Source organism: Telopea speciosissima, chromosome 9, assembly GCF_018873765.1.
Source record: "Telopea speciosissima isolate NSW1024214 ecotype Mountain lineage chromosome 9, Tspe_v1, whole genome shotgun sequence".
NCBI lineage: Eukaryota > Viridiplantae > Streptophyta > Magnoliopsida > Proteales > Proteaceae > Telopea > Telopea speciosissima.
In genome coordinates, this window is record NC_057924.1 from 53,717,873 (window position 1) to 53,743,007 (window position 25,135).

At 38.4% G+C, this 25,135-nt stretch overlaps 1 protein-coding gene across 1 annotated transcript; it reads right to left on the bottom strand.

Annotated features, from left to right (window-relative positions):
* Positions 1-4,187: 4,187 nt before the first annotated feature.
* LOC122639414 (protein PAT1 homolog 2-like) lies at positions 4,188-24,905 on the bottom strand. The gene is made up of 5 exons (XM_043832269.1): positions 24,409-24,905; positions 23,281-23,426; positions 20,897-20,953; positions 17,374-17,443; positions 4,188-6,846 (listed from the first exon to the last, which is right to left on the bottom strand). Exons 1-5 carry the CDS (start codon positions 24,488-24,490, stop codon positions 4,715-4,717), a joined length of 2,487 nt encoding a protein of 828 aa, XP_043688204.1. The 5' UTR covers positions 24,491-24,905; the 3' UTR covers positions 4,188-4,714.
* Between the last annotated feature and the right edge of the window lie 230 nt (positions 24,906-25,135).

A 25,135-nucleotide genomic window follows, 5' to 3' on the forward strand; every position in this document is an offset into this window, starting at 1 on the left:
CTAGGGGTGTAAATGAATAGCCAAAATCCATTTTTATATCCGTGTTCGTATTCGTTTAGCACTATTCGAATCCGACCGAAAGCTAAACGGATGCGGATGCGAATATGGATAGGCTATAGCTATTCGAAAAGCTATATTTACATGTAAATGGATAAAATATCTTATCCGTATCCGTTTAGCACTATCTGAATCCATCCGAAAGCTAATCGGATGTGGATGTGGATATAACACTATTCGAGCCGAATCCGATCCGTTTACATCCCTAGATACAATTGAGTGCAGGTTTCCAGGATAAATCCAGTAGCTTATGGAGTATTGTTGATATATTGAGTTGATCGACATGTGATAACTAGATGGCTTCCTTAACTAGTCTACATTAGCCTTCATGTCACCCTCTTTCCTCATTTTCCAACAATTGGTTCCATAAATCAAATGGATTTATGTCTCCATCTACCTACCGACCTACAAAGGTATTTGTTGCAAACATATGCTTTAATACCAAAAATTCCAAAAATATCAACACATAGTTCTTTCTTCTCCTATTGAAGTATACATTCCAGTATTACTCTAGATTTTATGCAAACACACTAATTTTGGGCAAAGTGTCCATAACTTAAGTAATATCAACATAAAGCTTCTATGAACCATCTCCATGGTTCAATTGTCACCTTACTTTTTTATCGAACTTCTTCGTTACAATGATTTGGGATACATTATTAACTTTTTGCTTATCAATAAATGTTTAATTATTTGAATCCTAAGGAAAAGATATTCGTTATCTGTAAGCTTAATAATTTTTTGAATTTTCGACACTGTAAATAATGCATGGAACTGATTAGAACCAAAACCAATCCCATCCATTAGTAAATGGTTTCAGGACTCGAATTTGGAACCGATTAGATTATATATGTGGATTGATATCTACTGAATTTAATTCAAAACAAAATACAATCATGTATTGAACCATTTTACAAAATTCAAATTTTACCCAAATTGTGTTGGTCGTATCTGTTATGTATATAATGGGGCGGGCTATTATCGGTTTAGGAGGGAATAGTTAGTTAAGATAAGGTAAGAAGTTATGCATAACTGTTATTGTAATTTGTTTGTATAAATAGTATAGTAACAAGTAAAGAAAAGACCTTTGAATCCTAAAATATCTCTAAAGAGATGAAGTAGGTTTCCTCACCCAAGCCAGACGTCTGGCGGCTTCATCTGTAAAGTCCCAAATTTTTGTTTTATTTCTCTCTAAAGAAAAGACCTTTGAATCCTAAAATATTTCTAAAGAGATGATGTAGGTTTCCTCACCCAAGCTAGACGTCCCAAACCCCCTCTCTCTCTCTCTCTTATTGCTTTCTTTTTCTTATTTTATTTTCAAATTGTCTTTGCACGTAACAGTATCACATGGTGAATTGTCATTACACTAAAACTTATAGAGTAAAGGTGATGCACACAATTCATGCACAAAATTTATGGACAAACAAAGCTACCTCAAACACCCATCAAGAGCTACCGTGACTGCAATCTAAAAGTGACTATGGATTGGATCAAATGCTGGACCTGACCCATCGTACTTCTTTAAAATAAACCGAAAGATTTCCCGAATTTGGTTTCGGGTTTTCTTTTTTTTTTTTTTTTTTTTTTTTTTTTTTTGTAGAAAAATATTTTATTCATAGTCAACATGTAAAACTCATGGAAGGAGAAGAACACATCTTCAGAATCCATGGAATGGAATTGGGCCAAACCGTCGTACATGTCTCCGATAGCCCTCCAAGCCAGGGAGTCAGCCACATTGTTAATCTTCCTTGGAACAAAGTTAAATTACAAGCAACACAGTACGAAGATAACAACTAAATGTCTTCAGTTTGCACTACGGTTGATGCTACCAAATCATCAGTTCGTGGACAAATTTGTGGTTACCAGCATGATAAGGCAGCGGTTGAGAACCCATATGTGGATAGGGATTATGGGAAACACGTGGTGCAGCATTGAGATCATGTTGACAGTTAAAAAAACTGGTATCTTCTTCGTCTCTGACTGTCAGAGTTGAACGTCGGTTACCTGAATGGGTGGAACAAGACCATAACAGTAGTGAATTTTCCAATTGTTTATGCGTTGAATTAAATCCACACGAAGAGGAATTAAATCCAAATTTAGGTCTTGTATAGCACTCTTCCAGATCCGAACAGCCACGATTCGATTGATGAATAGTGTTGGCATCATAAAATTGCACACAATGATGAAGCAAACGGTTGGGGGGGTGGGGGGGGGGGGGAGAACAGTGGATTAGGTTTGAAGTGGCCATGGTTTGGTCGTAAAGATGAAGCCATAATCATGCAATCTTATTCATCCAAACATAATCAATGATTGCAAACGTGGAAGAAAATGATGAATATCAGATCGACTTGCAAAAAACACGTAGCAATGATGGACAAAGAACACGCACAAAAGCGGACAGAAAAATTAAAGTATAGGAAAGGGTCAGATTGTCAGATCGCCAAAGGAAGAAGGGAGAGAGACGTCTCAACTCCCAACCCTGCACTCCGACAGCGCGTTTCAGTCGGGTTTGGCAAGATGGAAAGCGTTTTTCCTTCTGTCTTTACGAAACAGAGAGAGCGGATTTTCCTTTGATTTAATTCTTCTCATGATAGATCTGGGCCTATATAATTGATAAGTTAAATTGAAGCCCGGCCCAACTATGCCCATAATAAAAGGCCCATCAAGCTCATCAGTAGAAATCTGAAAATCTTCTATACCAGAAACCAATCTAATTTGATTGTGCATCTTGCATGCATGAAACTTCCAAACTATCATATTAGAGTGTGAGGAAGGGTACTCTGGTCAGTATAACACAAAAACTAACAGGAAAGGGCAAAGGAGGCCATTTCGGCCACTTTGTCTATGAGGGAGTATTTGGCCATCAAATGCTTTGGTCGATTTGTCGATGGGGCCAAAAAACTTTCCCTTTCTCTCCTTCTCATCCATTTGAAAAGAAAGAAATGACAAATAAGTCCAATGATTAAATAACAAATAAATGGTTAATATTATAGGGAAATTACACATACCTTCCTGAGGTATCAAGTATTTCCAAAAATACCCATGAGTTTTGGATACTTATGCATAGCACCCCTACTTTCCAAATACACGTTGGATCATTGTCAAATTCAAAACCAGTATTAATTAAATGAGCCTACAGCACCAAAGTGAGCCTTTTAGGGTCTTTCACAGTATAAAATGGTGTAGTTGAGATCCCAAAGTGGGTTCCAAGTGAATAATTTATATCAATATATATATATATATACGGGAAAAAGAAAATCCAGACTACAAATAATTGTTTTAATTTTTCTTCTCAGGAAGTAGTATCATTCCCTCCTCAGGAAGAGACCTCATAAAAGCAGCAGCAGAGCTTTTGGCCTTTCCCTCTCATTAACAATGGCAGTGCCATATGCTACACACTATTGAACATCTCTAGGAATTTCTTAATCCACTAGGTGAAGAAAAAAATTTGGTGTGAAAGTTAATTACAACCCTTCCATCCTTTAGGACCAAAACCCATCAACAACAACAACCAAACGCCATCCCCGCTTCACCCCCCCACCCCCCAAAAAAATACAACACCCAACAAAAAAAAAAGGAAAAAAAAAGCCTTTATTTTTTTTGGGTAGAAGATCCTCTAAGTTTGTGTGACACAGATTTTTATAGAAAATTTTGGGTTAAGGGGATCGGTTTAAATTAGCTTATTAAGTTGGTTAATTTTTTGCAATGATTTGTTTTTTTTCAGAAGAAAAAATATATGGGTTTGAAATTAAATGTGTCTACAGCATTTGACATGCATATGACATATAGTAGATGAGATGCTTAATTTCTGTTATACCATAACTCTCTTGCAACATAAAAATCGATGAACAAAGTTACTGTATTATTGATTTCTCACTTAAAACACACCATGCTTTCTTCCCAAACACCTCATCTGCCTAGTATCAAAGCAGTAAGAGAGAGCTTCCAGCAAGTTACATCAAGAAAGATGTGCAATCTTAGATCAACTAAATCAAGGAGAAATGACAATACCTTGGACCAACAGCGAAACAATTGCTTGCATCTTTTTTCAAACAGCAGTATCAATGGTTACAAGCTTCCTTATGATTTATCCAAACAGCAACCTCTGCCCTGCTCCATGCCAAGTAGATAGACATGAAAGAGTTACCAATGTCAATGCACATACAAAGAAAATACAAAGGCCCCAATAAAACCAAATGGATTAACCACAAGATCTTCCCCCAGCTCAATGAAAATAAAAGAAAGAAGACGAAGACCTCCTGTTATGGACCCTGTACATTATATCCCCCAACCCCCTCCTAAAACTTGAATATTTTGTGGAGTTCCAAGTGCCAACACAGAGCACCAAAATTAAGCTCCCCAGAAGAAAAACTTCCAGTCAGACTCCCCAAAAAGAGTTTCAACATAATACACATGAACATAACTACAAGTTCTTATACCAAGGGAAACATGAAAAAGAAAATTATAAAAAAAAAAAGGTAAACAAATAGGTCTTGAGGCAATAAACTAACTCCTAAAGCAGGTATTCTATTCCCCATTCTCTCGGCTCCGTGCATTGCCACATATAGGACATGCCTGTGAGAAAAAGCATTCAAGGGATAGCAGGCAAAGAAGCTATCTACCCAACCATAACACGAATGCTTCCAAAACTTCTTTATTAACCTGGCACCGATTCAGAATTTATGTGACCACCATTGCCACCACCACCATGGACGTTAAATCCAGTGACAGGCATGGAGCGCTGTGCGAAATCCAGTAAAAGCTTTCGCTGGTGCTCATCAGTGTGAGGAAGACTTGCCCGTAGCAGCTCCACTGGCATCTCTTTACTAACAGCTTTTGCTGCCTCTGATCCAATAGCAGCTGTATTTGGTGGTGCTTGCATAAGCAATGATTGCACAATACTGTCATACTTGCTCATACAGTATTTGGTGAGCAGACCAAAGAAAGCATCAAATGATGCCTGCCAAAGAGCCCGGTTGGACATGCTGTAGTTACTGGCCACCTGAGGATCAGTTAGCAGCTCAGTCGCCCTATCAAGAACGGATTTTAAGATAACAGAGGCTCCATCTCCAGCAGTGCTACCAAGTGGGCGGAGAGGAGGCTGCTCAGATGAACAAACCACTGCAGCCAGACAAGCACTTAGTGCACTAAGATCCATGTTACGGACAGATGCAGAAACAGTCCTCGCAAGATTTATTGTCGTCTCAGCAGCTCCTGTATCCGAGGGAAGGCCACCAAACAAGAACCTCAGGTGACGGAAAACTGCCATGCAAACAATCCGGATAAGCTCACTCCCAAGAATGAGGAGCTGAAGGTACCTCGAGAGGAGCTTCCGTCCTTTTGAAAGAGAGACTAATCTTAGGAAAACAAGGTCATCTCTGGGGGCCAGCCCAACTGCATGTCCACCTTTGCCTAGTGGGTCAACCAGTTGGAGAGAGGCTGCAAGCCCTTCTAGCAGTACCTGCCTCCTCCTCCTCAGCTGGACTCCACCATCCTGTGACTGATTGAATTCTAGAAGTCTGTCAATATCATCCACATCAAGGAGGAGACAGAGTCCATCTTCAATCATGATGCGGGCAGCTAGCATGGGTTCTTGTTCCAGAGGCTTCTCAGAGATTTTCTGTTCAACAATGCCTTCCCCAGATGAAGCAGATGGAGGATCAACCTCAAGCAATGGGCGAGGTCGGCGTATAGAAGAGAATGGAACCCTGCCAAGTGCATCAACCTGTAGATAAGCATGCGGCTCAGTATTAGCACGTGCACGAGAAGGCAGATCCCGTAGGTGAGTTGGGCAGAAGTGGTGCTTCAACCTTGAACCAGCAGATTTTTTTGCGAGACGAGCCTGATGATAGTAATCATCTATATATGGGTCATTGCTATGAGTGGCAGCATGCTGCATTCTCAGAATACTCTCTATCTCTTCAGCTGTCATATACTTCGACCTAAACTGTGGCCACCCATTATCGCTTTTCTGGCTACTAGTATCAGAGCCTTGTTGAGAAAACCGCAGGTTCTGTCTTCCTCTCTGTGTAGATCTAATTCTCTGGTCCCTCAGATCAGCTGCTCCATGCATTGCCTCATACTTGTTAATTACATGTGGAGGTGGAGAAGAATGGCTATTAAATAGTTGCGACTGCAAAGATGAAAAATGGGCCAAAGATGGTTGAACTGGGCGATGCAGTCTTTGTTGCTGCTGTTGTGGCAACATTAACTGTTGGTGAATCAACCCATTTGGATGAGGCAATTGTTGTTGCAAAAAGTTGTTCAAAATGTTTGAATTATCTCCAGAAAACATGCTGGCCTGGCTTCCCCAGTGATTCTGTGGCCTGCTATTGATGGGGAGGCCTGAAGGGGTGAACTGTGGCATATTTCCACCATAATGTAGCCCATGAGGCAAGCCAGACAAATGAAGCTGAGGATTAGAGAAAGGAGAGAGATTTGGTGCAGAGAAGGGTATCTGAGATCCTCCAGGAAGGGAAGGAATGTTTAGGTGGCGTGAATGGTGGCTTGGTGAAGCCTGCTGAGATCGGCCACCAGGAGGAGGGTATGAAGTGAAAGATGACTTCGGAATTAAGATTGGTTCACTCGAGCAATGTTGCAGCTGCTGTTGTGGCTGCTGAGGGTACGAAGATGCTCTGTACAAAGGTTTTGATTCAGTGACATGACCAGACGAAGGATGTGGCTGTGATGACCACCTTTTGCCTTCCTGAACACTTTCTCCATCAAAAATATGTGGATTTAACCAGTTGGGAAAATCTGGTTCTTGTGCCCAGTCAGCAGCAGATGAGCCTGAAAAGAGACAATATTGTAGAGTTAAAATTCCATTTAAACCCAAAATGTAGAAAGAATTATACATGAAAACAAGCATTCTAGAATAACAAGTCAAAAACCAATACCACTTTAGATCTGTATAACCAAAGAAATTTACTGCCAACAGTATGCAACATTCAATGACATAACAGTGCACATGGCACCTAAGGGACACTGATGCAATCCCGGGTTGCGAAATCCTGCTTTGGGATCGCTAAGAGCCCACAAGAATACTAACTCAAATTACGAGTTCAGTGGCAAAACTGTAAACAATTGAAGTCCAGAATCCTTTTAAGGAAGAATGAACAAGACCAGGGACAGAATGGATATTCAACTTAGGAGGGGAGGACGTATCTGGGATTTCCAAAAGAATCGGAGTTTAAGCAGAAATAAAAGAAATAGAAGGGCTTAAGGATAGTTCTGAAAGGGGAGCTTTATATGTAAAATATGAGAGAATTCTCCTACCACTCGAAAGGATAGAGGACAGGTGGTAACCAGGATAGGTTTCAGTTGATCAAACTCAACCAAATAGGCTCAGATGGGCTTGACAAATCAAAGCTATGTTGCTAACTCTCTAATCTAGTAAATCCTTCACACCATCAAGTGCTTCAGCTACATGTCGACCCACAGTAATCCAACGAAACCATGGCTGGCAGAAAGTAATGCAAAAGTCAACCTCAAACCAGGGAAACCAGCGGGAGATCGATTGCTACAGGATCGATACAATGAAAAAAACAAATTAAAAACTGCAACTCTTTTTTTTAATTGCTACTTTTTCTGTTACATATGAAGAATATAAAAAGGATAAGAAGAAGAAAGAAGAGGGATAAGGAGATTCGGCTCTCTCAGCCCTAGGATCTTGGCTCTCTCAGCCAGGCCTCCCAGCCCTTCATGTCACACACATGGACGAGAAAACTTGCTCAAAGCAATAATAATCAACTTCATTAAATCGTCCCTTTTAGCTTCTAAAAGTCTTACATATAAAAAGGCAGCAATTACTTGCTCCTCAAGTTACAAAATTAGAAACTTAAATTGATAATGTTCTAAAATTAGAAACTTCTAAATAAAAGCTAAGCCTACTTTCCAAATCTGAAATTAGAAACTACCTAAGACTCTATTGCAATATAATATTCTTTCTAAATATGAAAATAGAAACTAATCAAATTAGAAAGAGTGAAAAGAATCTCAACAATCCTCTAAACCAGCTGTCAAGGTGGGCCCGCAGCACTATTCACGTGAACAGTACCATGTGTACAGTAACTCATGGTACTGTTGGCGTGATAACTTCTCCTGAATTTTATTTTTGCTATTTTCTTCTTTGTTCTTCTCTCTGGGCTGGGGCTGCCTTAGATGGTGCTCTCATCGATCCAACAAAAACTTGCCACATCATCATACCAGGCTGCCTCTCACAGCAGTCGAATCCCACAACCTTGCTGGACTGGTTTTGGGGCTCGTTCCTGCAGGTGCATATGGACTTGTGATCTACATCAGAAAGATTAAATCAGGTCTGAATTTTGGCTTAGATCTCACGATTGGGATAATATTAGGGATTCAAGTTACAGAATTTTGGTCGCCCCTAAGGTGAGTTTCAAACCCCAGAAGTTCAGGTCAAAATAACGCAATTTGAGAGAGATCAAGCTCTCCCTGATGAAACCAGTTCTAACATTAGAGCATGGTAGTGGAAGGATTTCAGACACTTGATGGAAGAAGAGAAATACGAAGATGAAGATTAGGGAACTATAAAAGACACCAGCGAGACATGAAAGGAGAAAATAAAATAAACTAACCTGAGAAGAAGAAGTTGGAGAACAAGAGAGGAATGAGGAACACCCACAATCCACAGGACACACAGGAAACTCAAACGAAACTCAATTTGAATATTGTAGTCTCTTCTGTCCAAATCTTTGGATTACAAGCATTTAAATAAATAGAGAACTCCTAAACTAGAAATAGAAATTAACTAGGCAACTATCTCCCATGTCACTCAACAGAATAAAATAAAATGAATAAAGCCTACAATATTATCTCCTACCAACCCCATTTGGACCAAAAACCTGTTTTAGGACCGGTTCAACTCGGTCTAGGTTTCCAGATCAGATCATGCCAATCCAGCCATGATAACACTGCATCAGACACATTGTTCATCAGACATGTCGCAGATGTTAAATTTCAGAACAAGATCAACCCCGCAGTTAAACAACTTTGATCATCTTAAGCCACCTTTTCAATGAACAGAATATTATCCAGTAAAATAATCTAAGTCTATTACATGGACGGTTACAACTATTAAGATTGCCAATGAACAACCTAGCTTCCAATCACTTGCAAGCCCTCTCCCCATTATCTAGGCCTGAATTCAATTCTGCCATTTGAGAGCTGAAAACAAGAGTTTAGCTAGCTCAATCACCTAGACTGGGCTCAGATCAATGTAGAACATATGGCACAGAATAATATATGTCCACGAACATGTTGTGAAAGCTGAAAACAAGAATTAATACACATTTATGAGTTATTTCTTCTCTCTTCTGAAAGAATACTCCCCTTTCCCTCCCCTCTTTTGGCTGGTAACTTTGGCCATGGGCTTCGTATTAAAGATTTCATAGAAGAATTATTTTTAACAAAATGGTTATATTTCCCTTGTAACCCAATAACTCTATCTCCATTTCAAACATTAGCTAGCCTATCCTACTCACAAGATCTGTTCATGAGCTGAGCCAGGTTAGGATCAGGATTTAGACATCTGAATAATGTTTTCGGAAAGACACACCAATCATACCTGTTGCAATAATTAGGGGTCGTTTAAGAACTCTTTTCTTGTTTCCGTTGCAAAACAAGCAAACTGGTTTTAGTTGATTTAGTTTTTCCGTTTTTGTTGTTATTTAAAAACATTTTCGATAACCATAAATTGATATTAATTCCTTGAAAGCCCAACACAGGGAATTATTCGTCCTCAATTTTAAGCCCCCTCCCCTTAGCAATCCCAAACTTGACCCATCTGGGCTCGGCAGTCAGCACAGGCCCAAACTGGGCCAAAGTTTTTTTTTTTTTTTTTTTTGTTGGGGGGGGGGGGGGTTTGAGAGATATTCAAAGGAAGGTGGAAAGGAAAAATAGAGCTCAGTTATGCAGAGAGAGAGAGAGATGACGAGGAAATGATCAGGAGACAGAAACAGAGAGGGGTCATCGCAAGAGAGAGAGAGAGAGGATGTCGGGAGAAAAAAATCAGAAAGAGTGAGTGAGAAGAGAGGAGAGAAAATAGGAGAGCTATGAGGAGACAAGATCAGGAAGGATGGAGAGATTCGGGGGGGGGGGGGTGGTTGGCCTGAGAGATTCGGGGGAGAGGAAGAAAGATAAATTGTGTTAGTTTTATATTTTGAAGAGAAATGACAACTGACCTAATTCTACATTTGCAAAATTGTGAACTTAAAGCTTTCCTGCAGAAACAAAGAAACTGTTGAAAACCTCTTTTTTCTGTTTTCAAAAACACAAATTGCAAAACAGTTTTTTTCCAAAATAAAGACCTTATCGAACACGTTTTGTGACCAAAAAAAAAAAACATTTCTATTTTTCGAACGTTCTCAAACGGTTCCTAAATATACCACTCAGCTTGTTCTCATTCTCAAAAAGAAAAAAAAAAAACCAACCATTTTCAGCTATCAGTCAGAACAAACCATATGATTCATCATTGTCAATCAATAATGAGGACTACCCCATCAACATCTACTTCCCCTACTGCAGGCGTTGTAACCACTTACCCACCATTGAACAAAAGAACGTTCAGGACTGTTAAAATTGGTGGCTCACAGCCATCATCTCCATGAGTAATCTAGAATGCATCTTCTCACTCCGTTAGACAACAGTAACTCTTCCAGTGATCAAACAAACAACAACCACACCAGATTTGATGCTTCACTTGGCCATTAATGATCTTGAACAAGCAAAATCCCTAAGGGGGAAAGGAATAACAGGCAAGCCTAAATACCAACCCAATTCTATTTCTCTAGGCCACTAAGGAGAAAAAGTCAACCCAAATCTCAGGCCACAAGAAACAGGGGTGAATGTATGAAAAAGAAGCAAAAACTTCTTTCATTGCCACTGTATATAGCACATGGTTGCCGTACTACAGCAATAAATACATATGAATATTCTTGGCACATAAAGATGTCTAGGTTAAGAGTAAAGAGATTTCCTTAAACTGTTATAGCCGTGCCTTGATCCTGTGATATTATGAAGTAAATAGATAAGGTTCTACGATTAAGGCCAAATTAAACAGATAAGAATGGGAGAGAATAGAATAATACCATTAGTGATGCAGCCAGCCAATCCTAATCCCAGATTAGGACCAAGGATTTGATTGGTTGCAACAAGGCCCAGGTACAAGGAGATTTTCCTGACAAACCAGGGGTTAAGAGCTTGCTGGTTTTGATCTTCCAGCGGTCTGCGATGCGGAAAGAGAAAATAAAGAAGAGATAGAAGGGCTGATTTGGGACTGTGAACAGAATCCGTAAACAGTGACACAAAGAAAAGAGGAGAGAGAGGTGAGTGGGGTAGGGGAGAATATCTCAAAGCACACACACTTTCACAAAATTCTATGCAACTGTGTAATGTGATAGGAGGTTACATCCTCATATAAGAAACTCGAAAACATAACTCTATCTAGCTAGTAAGTATCCTAATCTCAAACACTTAACTTGAGACACTAATCTTGTGTACCCCCAACAACAACTCAGCCTTATCCCAACTAAATGGGGTCGGCTACATGGATCCTTGACCGCCAATCAGCTCTATTCGTCATACTTGATATCAGGCCTAAACTATGCATGTCTTTCCTCACTTCTCCTAAGGTCATTTTAGGTCTGTCCCTTGCTCTTTTAGTTCCTTTTTTTTCAGTATAAGAGGAATTTTATTGAAAACCTCTGGGAAAGTTCCTTCTATCTGAATCAAATCACTCATCTGTACTAGAGCATCCAAAGGCCTTCGTTGAACATGGACATGCCACCTCAAACGACTTTCTCATAGCTTATCATGTATCAAAGCTACTCCCAAATCAGATTTAATATGATCGTTCCTTACTTTATCCTTCCTAGTTTTGCCATACATCCATCTCAATATCACCATCTTCACTATAGTGAGTTTATCTATATGATGTTTCTTAACTGCTTACTAAGCAACATTCCGCAGCAAACATCATAGCCAGTTGTATGACTGTCCTATAAAATTTTAGTTTTAGTTTTAAAGGAATACGTCGATCACACAACACTCCGGACACACCTCTCCTTATGCAAACCTGAGTATAAGCAAGCCAAGATCGAATCTGAAAGAGGGTTCTGATCTGAATCTGGTTTGAGTGAGTTATGGGTAGGTATGATGGAGGTTAATGGAGGGTGGGTGCAGGGAATGGATGCTGGAGATGATGGAGATGATGAGGATGCTGACAGTTGAAAATGAAGATATATAGGTGGCAGCCTAGAGTCCCACTAGTTGCCCAACCGTCGGAGTCCCACCGAGGTCACGATCAAAGGAGTCCCACACCTTGATCCCACTTGAGTCTCACAAGCAAAAGTTCTCAAAGAGAGCCATTTGTTTTAAATTCATGGTTGCCAAGAGAGGCTCCTATGGTTTCTCTTTATATAGGGAGAGAAAGGCTAAAAGCCCACCTTAATTACATCAAAGACAATAAATGTAGTTAGGAATTCCAAGAGACAAAGGAATTCCACAACAAAAATATAGCTAGTGACTATTAGACTTCTACCTAGAAACATGAAAGGACTCTTAAATAAGCCTAGCAAATATGAAAAGACTAACTAATAGTCCTAGGAATAAGAAAAGGCTCATTAACATGCCTCGGAATACAAAAAGTCAAGCAGTATAAACTAAGAGAACCAAAGAGATACTTCTAGTGGCTCCCTAGCAAGGCCACTAGATGTACATCAGCAGAACCGCAAGGCTAGAGATGCCCTGGCCAGCCTATCCGCAAGGTCTGGGCTTGGCTTGGTACTGGTCTTGGACCAACATGTGGACTAGGTTCTGGAAAAGAACTTTGTGAGCCAATTTCTCCCTACATCATCTCGACTTCATCCTATTTTAATTCTCTGTGAAACATCATCCTCTATATCACCTTCTTTATTTATGATTGAGCCCATATACCAAAAATAATCTTGCGGAATCTCCCTCTCATCAATTTTCACCACCTCATTATCCGTCCTAGTGTAACTAAAGGTACACACCATATACTCCGTCTCCTTTCAACTTATCTTCAAAATTTTTTATTCCAAAGTTGATCTCCAATTCTCCATAACTCCAACTTGGTGTTAATCCCTGCTTTTGACTCCACCACCAAAACAATATCATCAGCAAAAAGCATACACCAAGGAACCTCATCTTGAATGTCTAGTTAAATCATACATGACAAGTGCAAACAAAAAAGGACTTAAAATTGGTCCTTGATGTAACCCAATTGTAATTGGGAATTCACTACCTTGACCACCCACAATTCTTACACTAGTGGACATATTTACTTGAAACACTTCTTTTCTCTAGTCTTGCCAAAGTAACTCTCTAGGGACTCTATCATAAGTTTTTTCTAGTTCAATAAAGACCATATGGAGATCCTTCTTGCAATCTTTAAATCTTTCCATGAGTCTCCGAAGTAAGTAAATTGCTTTTGTCATGGATCTTATTGGCATAAAACCAAATTGGTTCTCTGTAATAGTAGTTTCTTGTGTCAGGTGGGTTTGAATACCCTCTTCCATAATCTTGCGTACCCCCATGAACCTAAAAACGGGCCTTATAATTGGGCCCCTTACAAGTAAAAACACTTGGGCTCTCTTTGGTATCAAAAAGGGAGAGGGATGGGTATGCTAGTGGTATATCGTATGCTAGCGTCCTATGTGTCTATCTCTCTCTTCCCTCATTTGAAATGACTCCCTTACCCTTCAAAGGGAGAAGAGAGAGATAGACACATAGGGTGCTAGCATACGGTATACCACTAGCATACCCAACCTTTTCCCTTTAAAGAAATACGACAAATGAAAACCGTTTGTGATGCAGGACATTAGGGGCTGCTCCTACTAGCCCTAGCCCAGGCCCAATTGGATACTCCAAGAGATACCATCTCAAGCCCAAGCCCAAGCCCAAGCCCTACCAGCCCTGCATTTAGTTTATTTTTGTTTTATCTTTTATTGTTAGAGTTATTTGGCAGTTATTGCTGTAGAAATAGTTATTAGGGGGCAGTTATTGCTGTAGAAGTAGTTGTTAGGGAGTTATTTTCTTTTTCTTTTTTTGATTTTGAGTTTTAAAAAAAACGTATTTTGAGAGGAATGAGAACATAATTGAATAATGGAAAGAATGAATTGAGTTTCTAGCTGTGTGCATGTGTACCCTCCTTCCCCTTCTTCTCTTTTCTCCCTGCAACTCTGACCCCCCTCTTCTTCTTCTCACGGTTTCTTCTATCTTCCCCCTGCAATTCTGATGTTCTTCCTGGATTCTCTTTCTTCCTTTCCCCTCCCCCATTATCAGGTATCAGAGCCCAAACCTGGGTGAATCTCTCTTTCTTAGATTCTTCTCCCTTTCAATCTCTCTTCCCCTCTTATCTTTCTTCTCCTATCTAAGTTCTCTTATCTTGTTCCCTTCCCTGTTCTGGAAACCCCAAGCCAAAACTCCAAAATACTCATATACACTACCATATCTTCTTTACCATAACATCCATTGACCCCCTTTAACCACACGATTGCAACAACCAATCGTTCCATATTATTCCATCTTATCCCAACTTGGAATGAAGAGCACCACTGGAGATGCTACAACAGTAATGACGTAAGACTTCGACATTCCACTCAACAATATCGAGAGGACGTGCTGTTTCAAGATTTCATCTCCTCTTCTGTGAATTACCGGAGATTTTGAATAGCATGGATGTGCATCACATGGACTGGTTTCTTGGGTTTATCCAAAGAGGTCGAGTTTTTTTAAAGCAAGGGAGAGTTGATGCAGGATATTTGGGGGCTGCTCCTACTAGCCCTAGCCCAAGCCCAATTGGATACTCCAAGAGATACCACCTCAGGCCCAGGCCCAAGCCCAAGCCCTACTAGCCCTGCATTTAGTTTATTTTTGTTTTATCTTTTATTTTTAGAGTTATTTGACAGTTATTGCTGTAGAAATAGTTATTAAGAGGCAGTTATTGCTGTAGATGTAGTTGTTAGGGAGTTATTTTCTTCTTCTTTTATTGATTATGAGTTTTTAAAAGAATGTGTTTTGAGAGGAATGAGAACAGAATTGAATAATGGAAAGAATGAATTGAGTTTCTGACTGTGTGCATGTGCACCCTCCTTTCCCCCCCCCCCTTCTTCTTCTCTTTTCTCCCTGCAACTCCAATCCCCCCCCCCCCCTCTTCTTCTCACGGTTTCTTCTCTTTTTCCTGCAATTCTGATGTCCTTCCAGGATTTTCTTTCTTCCCCTCCCCTCCCCCATTAGTTTGGTAACCATTAGACATAATATAGGATGAGAAACTGTTTGGTAACTACCTATGTGTAAATAATTTTAATTGGTGGGTGAAAGGATTCCCCCTTCAACCATCTTCCTCGCTATAATATAATATTAGATATAACATAATAATTTATTATATAATTCATAATTTATAATATATATAACAAAAGAATTCCTTTTATACCATATAATATAATGTAATATATATTTTATTATACAATATATATTTATATTATATTATATTATATTTTACAATATTATAAAATATTAGATATAATATACTACTATATTATGCATTGTATTATTTATAATTTATTATATTATAATATATAACAATAATAAATTATGTATTATATAATATAATATTCCTTCTTTTATTATATTATTATATAATATAAGAAAGAAGGCTTTTTTTATATGTAATATTTATAAAGGAAGGCTTTTATATATAATATATACTATATATTATATTATAAATAATATAATATATAATATTAAATTATATAATATATAGTACAAAGGAAGACTTTTGATATATATAATATATAATATATGTTAAATAAAACTTCCATACATACCCACCATTAGATAAAGATATTATGGGGGACCCTAATAGGTCCTTGTTCACTGGAAGTAGAAGGTCAGAATTGGGAAATGAGGTATATATATTATATATAATATAGGTAGTCAAGCGTGCATGTGTGTGTGTGTGTGTGTGTGTGTGTGTGAGAGAGAGAGAGAGAGAGTCTTTGTTTCTAATTTTTGTTAATTTTACTATTTTACCCCCACTTAAGTAGCAATGGAGGACATGTTCATTAATGGTACCCGCATAAATGGCCAAACAGGCAAAAACAATTTTTGGCCATAATAGATAAGTGGGTCTTGACCCGATTATGGTTTTTCTATTATTCTGATTTATTTTAAATAAAACTAGGATCCATAAATGATACCAAGCACCAGTAAAAACGTTTTTGGGTGGGAGGGAATTTGAGATAAAACTAGGGCTCCTGTTCACTGATTTTGTCCTTTTGTTCGTGAGAAGCATCGGATCAACAAATCAAGGTGACTAATCGTGGATGCTGATCAAGTCGTGTTGATTTCTTCCTATTACAAAACTCAGGGATGTGTTTTTTCCAACACCAGGGGAATTGATGCAATTAACGGTGTCCAATCGGGCTAATTGTATTTGTGCCTTAGAATCCTTTTAAATTAAGGTTTTAAGTTAGTTTAGGAACGTTAAGAGTCATTAGTGGAGTCAATTATCTCTATTTTTATAAATAGCAATGTAACCAACCACCACCCCCCTCCACGATTTGATAATGGAATGAAATCTAGTTGTATCATAAAGTTGAGTGGAATCTCCCATCCCTCCCTCACGATCTTCCCTCTCTCCTCTATCTTCTCTCCTACGATCTCTCTTTTGTCTATTCTTTTTCTCCCTATTATCCTCCCTCTCTCTCTCTCCTAGCTGATAACCTATTTTACCCTTTCTTTGTTGCTGCCGTAGCTTTCAAATAGTGCTATTATGTTGCTGGTTTTCTCTGTAACAGCAAATATGATCTGCACCAATCACTTGTGCTCACCACCAGCAGAACCTGCCATTCATTCTGCATTTAGTGCTACCCGACACACTAATGACATTGGAAAGAGCACAAAAGAATATGTTATTGTATTTTCAGTGAGACAAACAGCAGCACTTCTTTTTCAATCATTTTTGAGATTGTAGTCATCCCATCAACTATTTTGGAAAACTTCAAACTCATTTCTTATTTGGAGGTAATACCGTTTCCTATACTATTATTAAAAAAGAAACAGATCAAACAAATTATCTATAAGGAATTCACAAAACACAATTAATTTCCAAGTTTCTATGCAAGGCTAGGAAAGACAAAAAAGAAATTTTTTTTAAAAAGGATAAAAAAAAGGAACATTTCAAGATTACTTTTCCAGAGAAATCAAGTTTCATGACAATCTCAGCTTTATAATATAGGCCAATGAAAAAATAGATGGAAGAATTTTACTCACTTTCCCTAGAAAAAGATCCCCTGTCGCCAATAACTCCTGCATTTCTTGGATCACTAACGACCTTGTTCAGCTGAAAACAGACGTAATGACTAACTTAGAAGTTGGAATAAAAAACAACCAAATATGGAAGCTACAGTTCAAATTTAGACAAAACACTGTAAGAAGTTACAGAACATAATGGGGCAAATGGAAATCATATACTAAGTTTCTGAAAGAAAAAAAATTACAAATGTTGCAGAAAGAAAGTTTATTCAATGATTTCAAAATCATTTGACAGATTACTCAGAAGGATCAATTTATAGTTTTTTTAAGGAAGGTGTTCAAGTGAAAACTAACCATTAAAGAATAAAGAGTTGCATTAAGGTGAGTTGAACATTCCATGCTATTATTCAGTAGAGCCTAAAGCTCATATAATTAGGATTAGTTGACCAGGGAAATAAAGTTTTTAACTACTTTAGTTGAACGCAACCTGCTATGAATAAAAACGGTGTATGGATGATGGACATGTGGCATAAGGTCCAGTGACTCCAGTCGAAGTGGAAGAATGAGGTGAATACTGCTGTCATCCATCAAAGCTTGAACTCTCTCATCACATAACCACCGTTTTGACAGGGGACCTTCCACGGGGAAACTTACCTTTCTTCTTCAACAAGCTACCCAATTCTACCGCCATACATCCTATAAATAGGAGGGTACTGTACAAGGTGACGGGATGCCTAATTGCATTTATTACTCTCACCTAACTACTCATTCAGTTCCCAGCTCACACTATTGTTGCTCGGATTTGGATAACTGGGTATTGTTTAGAGAAAATAAAGGATAGAGACAGAAGATAGGAGAGAAAATAGGATAGAATTTTGGGGCTTTACGGACGAAGCCATTGGACGCCTAGCTTGTTAGGAGGTAGCCGATCCTCTTATCTCAATAGAGACTTTTTAGGTAAATATTCTGATCTCGTTTTCATTCATCCATTCGTATTATTTAATATGGCTGCCAAATGCGACCAATTACAACGGTTACAAATCCTTAGGATAACTACTACCACTCCCCACAACTCCTATCTAGGGATGTAAATGGATAACTGAAATCCGAATCCGCATCCATTTAGGGACATCCGTATTTGTTTAGAGATATCCGGGAAAAAAAAATCTGAATACTTAATAATAAAAAATTAAGTAAATAATGATTTTGAGGGTTTTTGAAGATTCAACAGGTTCTAGAATATGATGAAAAGAGAATCACAATCTAAGAGATATGGATTGAGACTGAATTGTATCCGCTACGGGGAGTAAGGTCCGGGATACACAAGGCAGAGATCTAAACGGATGGTTGAAAAGCCGAATCCATTTAGAGGTATCCCGTATTCGGCCAGGGAATATCCGGATCCAATCACATCCGTATCTGATCCGAATCCGATCCTTTTACATCCCTACAGTCCTATCCACGCACAACAAATAAAACACCTACTATAATAACTAAATACTAGGACTAATTATAACTCTTTACCACCTAAAACACTCTACATAATACTAATTGCAGAAAAAATAGGAAATACATGTAACATTCCTTTCCCCTTCAAATAACCTTGTCCTCAAGGATCAATTTGTGAAAGTTGATTGGCGATGGCCAACTCACTTCCCTGTTTTTATAACAGTGGACAAAAGCAACCTCCTCTTAAAAATTCTTTTTCAGGTTTTGAAGTCTTTGATTGTGAATGACTCGTGGCTGACCAAATTGTTTGGGCCCCTTCTCAAGTGGATGGTTCACAACCTTCTGAAATTTTTTTGTTTGGGTTGGTGCAGCAATCACTTTTCGTTCTAACCTTGAAGCCATCTCACACGATAGCTTGCTTTTGTTGTCATCCAATTCATTCAAGTCACTACGGATTTGGTGTTTGGCTTCTTTCTTAAACTTAGTCAAGCCTTCCTGAACACGTTGAAAATCTTCCATCATTTTTTTTGGACATTGCAATGACGTTACGTATGCCTAATCATAAATCTTCATGAATGGCCTCGGTGATCTCTAGTGGAATACCCCTAGTTGTAGGATCTTCGGCTCTGATGCCAAATGATACGTGTGAATATTGTTGAGAGAAAATAAAGGATAGACAGAGAAACTAGGAGAGAAAATAGGATAGAATTTAGGGGCTTTACGGACGAAGTTGCCAGACGTCTAGCTTGTTAGGAGGTAGACGATCCTCTTTTCTCAATAGACTTGTTAGGTAAATATTCTGATCTCCTTTTCATTCATTCATTCGTACTATTTAATATGGCTCACAAGTGCGGCCAATTACGACGGTTACAACACCTTAGGATAACTACTACCACTCCCCACAACTACTATCCTCGCACAAAAACTAAAACACCTCCTATGATAACCAAATACTAGGATTAATTATAACTCCTTAACCACCTAAAACACTCTACATAATACTAATTGGAGAAAAATAGGAAAACCTACACATAACAGAGAATCCACCTCAGAGCCCACTCTGACCCTCTCTTTTACTCAATTCTTAGTTTGTGGTGTGTAGGTCTCCCCCATACGTGGCAGTTCAGATTCTAGTGGCACTTTGACTGAACATTGTGCCACGTGTCAATCATCCATAGGTGGACCCTTTTTATGTATATCATATTCCGTATAATTGAGTCAGTCAATACACTCAATACAGCAGTGCCACAAGCTGGTTCAATCAAAGGTACTTCATGCAGAGATTTAACACATCACCATTATGTCGAATGGCAAAGTTCCCAAGCTTATGAATAGGTAGACAAGAAATTGCCTTTTTTTCCTCCGTTTCTAAACTAACTTTATTGAGACTGGTTGTTCAACAGTAAAGAGATTCACCAGGAAGGGCACTTAATGGGTATAATCTAGTGGCAGGAAGTACAAAGAACTGTATACATCAATTATGTCCAGTACTAACACCAAAAAAACAATATGACAGCTACTTCCAATAAAAAATATCTTGTACTCTTTTGTAGGTCAGAGAAGGAATGAAAATTGGTTGTTCAAGAAAATGCAAATACTCATGAAAAGCATATCAGTCAAATAATCCCTCCATTTAGTCATGGAGGCATTGAATTATAAGAAGAAAGAGAATCCCAATCAAGACGAGGTATCGCAAGGTTCGTCTTTTCAATATCATATCAAGCCTCATATAAACTTTCAAAGTTTCAAGAAACATTTAGGTTCATACACTGACATGGCAACGGCAGTCGGTACACTGCAGACACCGGAATCTCTTCCAAGAAACCATTACAATTTTGAACACAGAAGCAGAATCACATATAATGAAAGAGTGCACTAAGACATGATGAAACAGCAAAAAATTTCCCGTTAAAAGAATTAGGCCTTAGTATTGCTAAAATTAAAAAAAGATAATTTCATGAACAGGAACAATTTAACCTTACATAGTATGGAGATGAACAAAGCGCAAATACTATGCATTTTTTTAAGTAATACAAAAAACATTATATAGTCAGCATTTCATTCTTGACCACATCAGGGTTGAAGAAACAACCTTTGAAAAAGTACTGGCAAGATCATCGATATCAGATAGAGATCCTAAACCTTCAGCCTGCAAATCCAAAACAAACGATAATGTTCAATGATGGTTCATACCTTCAAAAAGAAACATCCAAGTAGAAAAAGAACAGTCTAATAAGTTCAGTGTACCAGAGTGTCCTCTATCTAGTAAGTACTGAAGATTAGAAATCAAATATTATAACTTCAAAAGGAAATTAGAATTCATGCTCAGTATCCATCAACAGAAGAAATCTCACAGGATCAGCTCAGCAGGCATGAGACCACAAAACACTACAATATTGCTCTTGAAAGCACAAAGCTTGAATACACTAAACTTATTCTCAATGAATAAAACACATACTAGTTTTCATACCATGCTTCATTAATCAATCCCAATATCCATTTTTGGCCATTTCAGTCCCCACTCCCCAGCATTGTGAAGCATCCAGGTATCCGCAGAACCCAGAACAATGAAAAATGCCCATGCACTGACCATTTTTCCCCCTTCTAGAAAGTTAGATATTCAGTTAATATATGAAAAGGGCAAAAACTATGAAGGATAAAGTAAGGAATGATCATATTAGAGCGAGTTTGGGAATAGCTCCGATACACGATAAGCTACGAGAAAGTCGTTTGAGGTGGCATGGCCATGTCCAACGGAGGCCTTTGGATGCTCCAATACGAAGGAGTGATTTGATTCAAATTTAAGGAACTAAAAGAGCCAGGGGCAAACCTAAAATGACCTTAGGAGAAGTGCTGAGGAAAGACATGCATAGCTTAGGCCTTGTATCAAGTATGACCTTGAATAGAGCTGATTGTAGGGCAAGGATCCATGTAGCTGACCCCATTAGTTGGGATAAGGCTGAGATGTTGTTGTTGTTGTATGAAAAGAGTAAAACTACAAGGAAAACCTTGTCCAAAGTCCAAATACGAGACGTATAACAAAACAAGAAAGACCGTGTCTGATTCCCAACATCAGTAGATGAGATCTTTCCCAGTTGCAAATAAATTAAAGCTGTTTCATCGAGGTAGAGAAACTTAATCAAACAAGAGACATCCCAATGCCTGTCTACCACTCACTCTCAACATAAGAACAATTTGCATCCCAAGCTAAGCATATACAATCAAATGCTACTATAACTCAGATCTTTCAAGCTCATACCAATAATACCAATACACAAGGTAGAAGCTACAGGAACCCTCATTCGAAATAATTCTCTCTAATGAGAGAATCAAATTGCAGAAGAAAAAACACACCCAGAAGTCAGTACAGATAAAGAGTAGACATCGGAAGACCAAGATAGCATAACCACCATAACCAGCATGGTTAGTTATCAGTTCATCTCAAAGATCTTGATGCAGGTACTCAGACACGAAACAGCACCCGATAAACAATTCACAATTCAGCAGTCAGAAATATAAGCTTGCAGATAGTGATTATCAGAGCTAATTCTGCATGTAATCAGTGAAATAAAGAGCAACAATATGATGGGAAAGTAGCACGGATCAAACCAACCATAAAAGGACTGCCCCAACTATAACCATGAAATTGTAAAAAATCCAATGATTTTAACAGTGGCCCTTCAACAAGGGAAACAGAAATAAGTAGAGTCAAGGTGCTAGTGATACACAAACCAATTCTCACTAACAAAAGCCTAGTTTGGCATGTGGATTTACCGCCTTGACTGCCTAGATAAAATGTCCCAAGCACTATCTCTGTAAAAAATTAGCATACCAACAGAATAAACCAATATGCAAACAAAATATTATTCATTTAATAGGAAAAGAAACGCTAACCAGTCGTGCAGCACGGCGTGTACCTGCACCCAAACACAGCAGTGCGCAAAATGACCAGAGCACCCCTGGTCCTTTCCGCCTTTCCAGGGGGGTGTGCCGGTCATTTTGCAAGCGGCTGTGTCTGGGCGCAGGTACACGCCGTGCTGTGTGACCGGTTGGCATTCCTTATCCCTAATTTAATTCATCAATAACTCAAGAAATCTAATTTGAAAGTTACTAAAAAAACAGTACTGCTAATGTGCAAGAAACCTGAATACTGCCGGCAGTATAAATGAATTAAAATTTCCATATTAATTAAAAAAAAAAAAAAAGGCATATCGTAGTCCAAATAGAACATACAACACAAGAAAACAGAGACCAATTTAATTTGATCTCGTCTACTGTACAAGAATAGCAAGAGCATAATTCCTTTGCATCTCACAAATTTAGAATAATATTTTAAGCCAAAACAGGTTCAAATATCACAAGATAGATAACTTGTATTATGGGAACTAATAATAGAGCTTATCGTATAAACAGTTAGGGATAATTCTAAAGTGGTCCATGCAACAATACAAATGACACCAAAGCAGAAAACGCCACCTCTTCTCTATCTGACAAATGATACTCCTCGTCATCAATCCCACCAAAAGGGACGTTATCTTCATCTTCTAATCCTCCCAGCTCAACTTCCTCCAAAAGATCCTTACCAAAGAATGCATATTGCGATGCATCAAAAAGTGCATTCCCTGCATGACAGTAAAAAATGACATTAACCTGAGATCCACAAAGCTGTATTTATCATGCTTTGTCCTTACATCTTTGCATTGAAAAATAAGCTAGAATGAAGTAAAGTCTTATAGTACACAGAATACGCATAAAACTAACATTATGTGCATGCAAAATGGTAAATACACAACAACTTATCATACTAAAGAAAAATCCTGATTAAACAAAAAAATTATGATAATAAGAACTTAGTCGTTGGATAGGAATCAGTAACAGCACTATAACTCATTGAACTCATGCAGACTCACGATCTACCCCACCCCCCAAAAAAAATAAAAAATAAAAAGAACTCAGTTGTGGGATAGGATATCAGTGACAGCACTAGAACTCATTAAATTCACCAAGCAGACTGTAAGCTTGTTAAATACATTACGCCCACATAAGTAACCACATATATCAGAACCAGGACAGTCAACTGAATAACTTCATTGCATGGCATCAGCAACATGAATGAAATCTCTCGATGAATCAGTTATTGCTTCTGTCAGCTCTACCAAACATGAATGATGCACCAGAATGTAAACCTGAATCAAGAATCTAACTACTACAAGGGGGTGAAAACTCAATCTTCAAACTAGAAACCAAATCGTCCAAAAACACATGCAGCATAAAACCCCAAATCCCAATTATCATACGTAACACTATAAATCACAGAAATAGTCTTCAACCCATTCAAATGTATTAAGACCCACCAAAGTCTACAAGACTACGAGAAACCATAAATTACTCAACAACTCAAGCTCATGCATACACATAGTAAAGAGCAAGAAAATACAAATCGATCAAACAGTAAACTAGAAAAAGAGCAATGGAAAACAATAACTGCCACATGAGCCTTAACTCGGGTCTAAAAGCAAGTAGAACCAAGAAAAGCAAAATAAAATATCAGATTTTCGAGCTGAGAGAAAAGGGCATGGATCGAGATATAAAAAAGGAGCTGACCTGAGGAAGTCTCTGCTAATCCCTTGAAACCCTTGGTTTTAGGGTTGTCTTGAATACCGCCCCCATCGTCAAATCCATCCATCACTATACACTTTGAACTAAAACCCTAAAAAAGAAACAAACGAAACGAAAAAAATCCCTAAAAATGTAAACCCCCAGAAGAAGAAAACATCAAAGAAAAAGGAGAGAAGAACCAAAGAAAGACACAGACGGATAAAACCTTGAAATTGAAATTTTCTAGGGTTATCTCCTAATGAGGAGAAATGGATGCAAAGATCTGTGGAGTAAATGGGGAGGGAAATTCATCAGGAGAGGGTCCCCCTCCACGTTAAACAAAGAGAGCTTGCCCCAAAATTAAAGCAGTGACAAGGAACCGCGGACGAAAGATAACGATTGGCAGATTACACGCTCACGGCACATACATGCAGAGAGAGAGAGAGGACGCTGAAGAGCGAGAGAAACAAACAGAAGAAGAAAGAGAGAGTAGATGTGGTTGAGCTTTTCCTCTAAATTATTTTTCAGAAAAAACGTCTTGAGCTGGCGACATAGGCAACGCAAACACCAAACAGTCCCGCCTCTCTCTCTCTCTCTCTCTCTCTCTCTCTCTCTCTCTCCTCTTGAGCTAATCTTTGAGCTCTTTCTGTAACTGTTTACATCAATTTTAATTCAACCTTCTTTTTTTTTGATGAAATAATTTTAATTTAACTTATTGTCACCATATTGGTGA